The sequence below is a fragment of the Panthera onca genome, chromosome F1 (genome assembly GCF_046562875.1).
Source record: "Panthera onca isolate mPanOnc1 chromosome F1, mPanOnc1 haplotype 2, whole genome shotgun sequence".
Classification (NCBI taxonomy): domain Eukaryota; kingdom Metazoa; phylum Chordata; class Mammalia; order Carnivora; family Felidae; genus Panthera; species Panthera onca.
In genome coordinates, this window is record NC_138355.1 from 20,856,053 (window position 1) to 20,865,144 (window position 9,092).

The 9,092-nt window shown below is 44.8% G+C and overlaps 1 protein-coding gene across 7 annotated transcripts in view; it reads right to left on the reverse strand.

Moving 5' to 3' along the window:
- COP1 (COP1 E3 ubiquitin ligase) overlaps positions 1–6,051 on the reverse strand; it is a 260,298-nt gene extending 254,247 nt beyond the window's left edge. For 4 of the 7 annotated variants that reach the window (XR_014136418.1, XM_060643574.3, XM_060643576.3 and 1 more), the window contains exon 1: positions 5,069–6,049. Coding sequence is in view for 6 of the 7 variants with exons in the window: in XM_060643574.3 (XP_060499557.1) it covers positions 5,069–5,469 (401 nt within the window). In the remaining variant the exon portion in view is untranslated. Of the gene's footprint in view, positions 1–5,068 lie in introns of all 7 variants that reach the window. The other 3 variants (XM_060643577.3, XM_060643573.3, XM_060643579.3) reach the window with 3 other exon arrangements.
- Between the last annotated feature and the right edge of the window lie 3,041 nt (positions 6,052–9,092).

Genomic DNA, 9,092 nt, shown 5'->3' on the forward strand with positions numbered 1-9,092 from the left:
TCCGATTCTGTGTCTCCCTCTCTCTCTGTCCCTCCCCCGTTCATGCTCTGTCTTTCTCTGTCCCAAAAATAAATAAACGTTGAAAAAAAAAAAAATTTAAAAAAAAAAAAAAAAAAAACATACACTGCACATACACTGTATGTAAGTATGTAACCAAAAGTTCAAAGTTGTCTGTACCATGACAAGTTATATGATTTCTATTTTATTTCACTTATTGATAGCCAGAAAAACACAATAGCAAGAATGATCAATAGGTTTCATCTTTAGCGCTAAATGTGATTAGTAGGTAATGGCTTCCTAGAGTGCTATGTTGAGGACTCCGACATACATGTGAATTCAAAAGAATGACGTCTGCCATGGTACTAAGAAGAAGCAACGATGTCAGGATATGAAACTATAATTATATGACTAAAAGTCTCTCTCTCTGCATTAAATCATGAGCTCCTTCAGGACAGTCTATTATTAACAGCATGACACAAGAGAGGCAGTCACATATTTATTAAAGAGTAGATCTATTCAATGTAGATCCTACCTATTTTGTATTAGGCAGCTGATCAGAATTAACCTTTCCACAAGGGGCTTACTATCTACTTGAAAATACTTATTTCTGGGGTGCCTGGGTGGCTCCATCGGTTAAGCATCCGACTTCCACCTAGGTCATGATCTTGCCATTCCTGAGTTCAAGCCTGGTGTCAGGCTCTGTACTGACAGCTTCAAGCCTGGAGCCTGTTTCAGATTCTCTCTCTCTCTCTCTCTCTCTCTCTCTCTCTCTCTCTCTGCCCCTACCTCACTCAGTCTCTCGCTCTCTCTCTCTCAAAAATAAACATTAAAAAAATAAAAAAGAAAATATTTATTTCTGCCTCAACTTAGAGAATAACTGAGACTTACAGAGGTAGAAAAAGGAATTTAGGTAGTTGGAAAAGCTAATGCAGAGGCAATAGTAATGTGATAGAAGAAAGAAGTCATCTTAGATTCATCAATTTAGTTAAATGGCTCGTGTAAGAAAAATTAGAAAAATCAAAATAACAAAGACTTCCTTTGAATGTTAAAGATTTACCCAACTTCAGCTAAATACTACCCTCTCCTGTACTACAGATTCTCCAACTACAACACACTATTAGAATTATCTTCAACTTGGGGCACCTAGGTGGCTCAGTTGGTTAAGTGTCTGACTCTTGATTTCCACTTAGGTCATGATCTCATGGTTTTTGAGCTTGAGCCCAGCATCAGGCTCTGCATGGTACCAGTGCAGAGCCTGCTTGAAATTCTCTCTCCCTCTCTCTCTGCCCCTACCCCACTTGTGCTCTTTAATCTTACAATAAATAAATAAATAACTTTAAAAAAAATTCTCTACAACTTAATACTTTCAATCCTTTGTATGAAAAAAATATTTACATGAAAACCATAAATTCCTAAAATGTTCACCAATTGTGCAATTAAATATAAACTTACTTTCAAATATGATAGAAGTCAAGAGAATCCAATGTGTGTTACTGAAAATTAGGCATTTGATTTTAAATCAACTGTTCTCAAAAAAGGGGAAAGAGAGGTCATTATCACCTAGGTAGCTTTTGCAAATTACATTACCACTCAAGCCTCCAATTCTAGTATGTCCTCTTGGGACGTGGGCAGGAGGAGAGAGTGGTCAGGGATAAACAATATTATCTCCTGTGATTATGAAACAGCTGTTTCCCTCCAACCTACCACATTTAAGAACCAGGAGGCTAGGGGTGCCTGGCTGGCTCAATTGGTGGAGTATGCAACTCTTAATCTCGGGATTGTAAATTCAAACCCCGAGTTGGGTGCAGAGATTTCCTTAAAAATAAAATCTTAAAAAAAAAGGGGGGGGGGGGGGAGTAGCATAGGCTAAAAAATACAAATAAAGCACTAAATTGAGAACTGGGAGATCTGAGTTCTCATTTTACCCATAGCTGACCAATCTGAAACAAAATTACTTCTCTGTGCCTCAACGGGAATACAATTATATTAGTATTATAGCAAAACTGGAAGTTATCTATAACTTCACAGAATTGTTTTAAGGATAAAATGAAATGTGTTAGGTTTTAACATCTGATGAATAGGGAATTATCACCATTATTCAAGCTTTAGCTTCATTTAAATGGAAAAGCATAAAGTAATTTCAGTTGGTTCCGTTTGACCTTGAGGCATATAAAACAGGAACAACCACCCAAAGCCAATTAGAAACGAAAAAGATTCCTTGGCCCCCGCCTAATCCTAATCCCTTTCTTCTCCCCCAAAAGGCTGGCCAAACCAAATCTAGCTTGAGAATTGGGAAGATAGATTCCTAATAATGAATTCTTCTGAATATTCAACCTCACCAAAAAAGAAATAACGGACTAATGAGATTCTTAGAAAGTGAAATATTCACAATTTTTTAAAATGTTTCATTTATTTTTAAGACAGAGAGAGACACAGCATGAGTGGGGATGGAGCAGAGAGAGAGGGAGACACAGACAGAATCCGAAGCAGGCTCCGAGCTGTCAGCACAGAGCCCAACGCGGGGCTCGAACTCACAAACCGTTAGACCATGACCTGAGCCAAAGTCGGACACCCAACTGACTGAGCCACCCAAGCGCCCCAGAAATACTCACAATTTTTAACTTTCACTGGGCACTTCCAGGTTAGGACTTGGGAAAATAGACTGAAATTGTTAAAAAGTAGATGACAGACTAACAAAAATTTTAATAATCTTACCTCCCCAAAACCCCGCAAAGAAAAAAAAAAATCAATGCCAGCTGTTCATACTACTCTATGGCTCTCCAACTCCCTACAAAATGGCCAATAGTAAGTACAATGCAACCCATGTGGTGCCTCGCAGACATTGTGCGCCAAATAAGTATCTTGAATGAATGATGGATTCCTTTATTTCTCACATATTCTATGTGAATGCTATATGAATGCTGACATATTTGTTTTCTTTCAGCCTTCTGAAAATTAAAATGCCAATGATGGCTAAAAGGACAAATCTGAAAATGCTCATTTTGCTTCATTAGCTTATACTTCATCATATGGCACTCTCAACTGGATACAAACACCTCTTAGACCCAATCACAAACTGGTTATTTACAAATAACAGTCAGAATTACAGCCAAGTTTCAATGAAAAATGAATGAATTCTGAATCCAGAATAATTTAAGAACAAAGCAAAAATACGAATGAAGAGGGGCGCCTGGGTGGCTCAGTCGGTTAAGCAGCCGACTTCGGCTCAGGTCATGATCTCGCGGTCCGGGAGTTCAAGCCCCGCGTCGGGCTCTGTGCTGACAGCCCAGAGCCTGGAGCCTGTTTCAGATTCTGTGTCTCCCTCTCTCTGACCCTCCCCCATTCATGCTCTGTCTCTCTCTGTCTCAAAAATAAAATAAATGTTAAAAAAAAATTAAAAAAAAAATACGAATGAAGATATTTCTTCATTCTTCGGGGTGCCTGGGCGGGTCAGTCGGTTAAGCATCCGAATTTGGCCAAGGTCACAATCTCACTGTTCGTGAGTTCAAGCCCATCATCCGGCTCTCTGCTGTCGGCACGGGACCCACTCTGGATCCACTGTCCCCTCTCTCTCTCTGCCCTCCCCCACTTGCACTGAGTCTCTCTCAAAATAAATAAGCAAATTTTTAAAAGAAGAAAGAAAGGGGTGTCTGGGTGGCTCAGTCAGTTAAAAAGCTGACTCTTGGTATCAGCTCAGGGCATGATCTCACTGTTCATGAGTTCAAGCCCCACACAGGGCTCTGTGCTGACAGCGAGGAGCGTGCTTGGAATTCTCTCTCTCTCTCTCTCTCTCTCTCTCTCCCTCCCTCCCTCCCTCCCTCCCTCCCCTCTCCTCCCCTCCCCTCCCCTCTCCCCTGTCCCTCCCTTCCTCCCTCTCTCTCTCAGAATAAATAAAATTTTTAAAGAAAATACATTGAAAAAAAAGGAAAAAAAAGAACTACACCTAAGTCTAATCAATGTATTTCCTACAGTTCCAACTTCTAGCCCTATCTTATTTAATGACAACAATTCACATCATCCTCAACCCTGAAGTAAATCAACTTCCCCTACAATGACAGTGCAGGCCAACTTCCCACATCACTAATACACGAAGTCTATCAACAATTTCCTCCAGAGGAAAAGCATAAAATCCTGCCAGTTCTCATTAGCTAAAAGCAATTCTTTTCTCATAATCCTACCATTTGGATTGGGTTCTGGATACCAAACCCAATGAAAATGCCAAAACGCTTTCAGTAAAACAATCAACTCCATCTCTCGCTTAATAAAGATAACCCATCTATGTCAAGTATCAAAACTGAATGCTACTGTGTGTCATTCAAGATGCCAACTACGATGCCAAAATGTGTAATACCTGGCGTTTCTCAAAACAGAAGTCCCAGTACACTATAGTGTTATACAAATCTAATACAGCTACATCTGACACATGGATAATATTTAATAGATGTGATTCCCTTTTTCAAGACATTCAGTGACAAGTGGAATTTTTTGTGAACAGACTTTATGACCACAGTAGCCTTAACTGCAGATTTAAAAGTGGCCTACCCTTTGAAGTGGGAGGATACACACGCACAGGAGAGATATTTACATGAAATACTACTTCTCCTTAAAATACTCATAACCCATGTCTAGAGCACCATCTACCATACTTTCAATAAGCAAATTTTGACCAACTCCACCATGGGAAGCTTAATCCTCTCCCTTTCCGAGTTTAATTCACTCCAACAAGCAAAACGGACCGACAGGGTGTCTAACTCACCAGACAGCCATAAAATCCAAGGCCCAACTTTCTCCTTTTACGCACAACCATTTATTTGACCTTCCTTCTCGCCCCCTCTTATTTATTCCCTCAACTCCCCTCACTTCCTCCCCTCCAGCACCGTCCTCTCTATTACCCGTACCCTCCCAGCCCCGGGACTACCAAGCTTTCTTCCCCCCATCAAACACCAGCCTCAATGTCTGCAGGCACCGCCAAGGCACCAACCGGACCACCCTCCCACCGGACCCCACCAGCCCAAACAAGAGAAACTCCGCATCCAGCGAAAGGGAGGGCAATGCTCTTCAAACTCACCACACGAAGTCGTTGCTTTTGTCCTCGTAGGAGTTGATGAGCCCGTTGCACAGCGGGGGAAGCAGAGGTCGCTTCCTGCTGCCGCTGCCGAGGCTGGAGCTGCTCCCTCCTACGCCGGCGCTGGGCCTGGCCGCGCAGCTGAGCCGAGACTGGCCGGCGGACACCGCCCCGCCGCCGCTGCCGGACACGGCGGCCGCCACCAGCACAGGCCGCGCCGGGCCCCCGAGGCCGCCCGAGCCCGCGGCCTGGGCCGCCCCGCCGGACGCCGCCGCCGCGGCCGCCGCGGAAGGGGGCGACGGGGAAGAGGACAAGGACGAGGAGGCGGAAGTCACCGAGGAGGCCGCCGAGGAGCCAGGGCTGGTCCCGGCGGAGCCCGACCCGGCCTGGCGGCTCCCAGACATCGTGACTCCCCCCACCTCCGGCCGGGCGCTCAGAGGAGAGGGACCGCGACCCGCCGCCGCCTCCCTCCGCTCAGCCTCAGTGCATCCTGAGGCCGCGCGCCGCGCCGGGAGGTGGGGCTGAGGAACAATAAAGTTGGCTTTTTCAAGGCTGGCACCCGGCAGCGTCCGACGGGAGGGGGCGGAGGAACCTAAAAGCGGAGGAGAAACCACTACCGCTGTCGAGACCGCCGCCGCCGCCGCCGCCACCACCGCGGGCCCCGCAGCAGCCAACCCGGGCGCGCCGAAGGCCGGCCGTGCGCGCACACGAGAGGCGGAAGGGGCGGGAGCGGCGGCGGAGACGACTCCGCGGACCGCTCGGACGCGCGCAGCGCGCTCCCGGCGGCGGTCTAGCAAAGCCGGTCGGGCTCCTCGGCAGCTATTGCAGCTCGTGACGAATGGAGGGCAGGCTGTCCTAAAGGCTGAAAGGACTGCGGGAAGAGGAATGAATGGTAGGGTGGCCAAATGGTTTGGAAGCGAGGGGGAGAGAGAAGAGCGCTCGAAGCTACTGCGCAGGCGCTCTGGTCGCCGACCCTCTTGGTTGCCCGGGGGTCTCTGCTGCACACTCGGAACGGCGCCGGCGCGGAGTCGCTGCACCACGCCTGTTGGGGGAGAGCCGCATTCCTGAACCTGAAGAGGGAGCGGTCGCTGTGGCCGTCGCCCGAGAGGCGGGCGGTGTGACCCAGTGGCGAGGGCCCGGCAGGTGCTTCCGAGTCGCGGTTTGAAGGCTCTGTAGACTGACTGGGACGCAAGGAAAAAACCCAGAAGCCCTGAGCTGTTGAAAAGAGCACTGGACTGAGAGTCAAGGAGTCCGGGTTCTGCTGTTAAACTATTTCACAGTATCGTGAGGAATAAAGTAACATGAAGTCAGTGAACCGTGCTTTGTAAATTGCAAACGTTGGGGCAAATATTACCAATTTTATTCGACAATGCTTGTATTTTGAAAAATTATTTACCAAGTTAAGCATAACAATAATGGGAAAACATTTAATCTGAACACAGCTCAGTTAAGAACCTCCATTTAATGTGGATCTAATATAATTATCACAAAACAAAGAAACCTGGCAGTTAATAACACGAAAAAATGTGCCATTTCTGGTAGCTTTTTGGAATATCGAAAATTAATTACAGATTTTCATTTGCTATTTTGAGAACCCCAAGATTCTGAGGCATGCAAATTAGAAACAACTGGGTGATTTTCAGTATCCTTTCCAACTCTGTCATCCTTTGCTTCTTAGAGGGAAAGATCCCAGATATAATTCTGTCCTGTGTATTGAAGACCATAGGGGCTGCTGGGGCCTTTCCCTAGGTACCTTTAACCATGCTGAAGGGGCAGAACTAAAGAAGGGCCTAGATGAAAGCCCAGCAACAAGACCTAGCCATTCATCCCAGCAGTGTTCCATCATAAGGCTGTCATCCTCCTCAGCTCTGCCATGGCTGCTTACATCCTGTTCCTAGCTCAGAATAATGATACACGAATGAACTTAACCAGATTTCCAAGAACCACCCTCCTTGTATTAACAAATGCATTACCCAACCCCTTGTTTAACTTGGCTTTCCAAACCCAACTGAAAGGTGAAGACTTACTCCTTAGCAAAGATATTTACACCCTAATTTGTGCTCCTAGGATGTTTGTTTGCACTTATAATATTGTATTTTAGCGGTTTATATAGGATTCTTCTCTACTAGATTATCAGCTTCAGATTTGTATCCCCAGCATGTAACATACTTGGCCCACGGTAGGTGCTTATTAAATATTTCTTAGGGTAGCTCAGTTGGTTGAGCATCCAACTAGATTTCGGCTCAAGTCACGATCTCACAGTTGGTGAGATGGACCCCCAACTCCGGGTCTTTACTGACAGAGCCGACATTGCTTGGGATTCTGTTTTCCTCTCTCTCCCTCTCTCTCTCTCTCTCTGCCCCTCCCCCACAAGCACGCTCTGTCTGAAAATGTTTATTAACATTTAAAAAGAAATTTTTTTATTTTTTTAATGTTTATTTTTGACAGAGAGACAGAGCATTCGTGGGGGAGGGGCAGAGAGAGAGGGAGACACAGAATCGGAAGCAGGCTCCAGGCTCTGAGCTGTCAACACAGAGCCCAATGCCGGGCTTGAACTCACAGACTGTGGGGGCACCTGGGTGGGTGGCTCAGTCCGTTAAGCGTCCGACTTCAGCTCAGGTCATGATCTCGCGCTCCAGTGGTTGAGCTCCGCGTCAGGCTCTGGGCTGATGGCTCAGAGCCTGGGGGGCCTGCTTCCGATTTCTGTGTCTCCCTCTCCCTCTGCCCCTCCCCCATTCATGCTCTGTCTCTCTTTGTCTCAAAAATAAATAAACTTAAAAAAAAAAAAAAAAGAACTCACAGACTTGAGATCATGACCTGAGCCGAAGTCAGATGCTCAACCGACTGAGCCACCCAGGCGCCCCAAAATATTTCTTGACTAACAAATAAGTAAAGCAGTTGATCTCATTTTTAGTTTAATTATTTGCTTAAAGTGTGCTTTAGTTTTTCCAACTAAATTGTAAGCTCCATTAAAGAGAAAGGACAGTATTGGTTCTTACGAATGAGTGCATAAAAGAAGAATGTAAAGAATCTGATGAATATTTGTTGAATATTTTCTATACATTGGCCTGGACTAGGCAAGGAAGAGATAAAGAAGCATATAAAACATTGTCCCTGCATTCAGGAAGCTTAAGGAATAATTGAAAAATTAGAAAAATACATAAAAAGATAAGTAATGTTGGAGGGGAGGGTCTGGGAGAGTTGGGGCTGGGGGAGGATAAGTAATGTTACCAAAGAGCACATACTAAATGCTCAATGAGTAAAGCAGAGAATAACAGTTTGAGCAGAAACAAACGTAAATGCTAAGGGCCAGCCATGTTGGGGGGTGGGGCTGATAGGCCTTTAAGAGAAAAGTGTGACTTGCTCAGTCAGAAAGTGTAAAGTCATGAGCCCAGAAAATAAATAAGTAAAACTGCTTACATCAAATTCAGACATCTATTTCATTGGGGGGAGTGATTATTCAGAAGTTCATCTGAGGCCCACTTTGGAAAATAACCTATAAGCACTCGGAAACAATGAAAGCATTACAAGGGGGTAAAATATATTCAAGGTGTTGCTTTGAAGATTAAGTTTTCAGCACATTAATCTTTCAGAAGAGGTGGGAGATTAGGAGCAAAGAAACTAATTAGGAAAAAATGATGGCGTCCAAACATAAGTGAGGAGATTGTAGATTAAGGTGCTGACAAGGAAAATAAGGGAGTATTCTGAGAAAAAAAAAAAAGAAAAAGAAAAACTGTAGGATTAAGTTACTCTCTGTAAAAGAATCTTTAGATACCTGAGGGCATAACCCATGGTCTTGTTCATCACTGTCTTTTCCAGTGCTTGGCACAAAGGCCAATAAATTGATTAAGTAAAAAAATGATGGAATACAAAGAGAAATGACTCCAAAGATGTGTCCAGGGATAATAACATGATGACAGCATCGGAGATGGCCAGTGAATGCTTTAGTTTGTGTTGAGGAAGTAAGACGAAAATATATTCAAGTAAGCATATCCAGGCAGTGACCAAAAATTCAGGTGAAGGCACG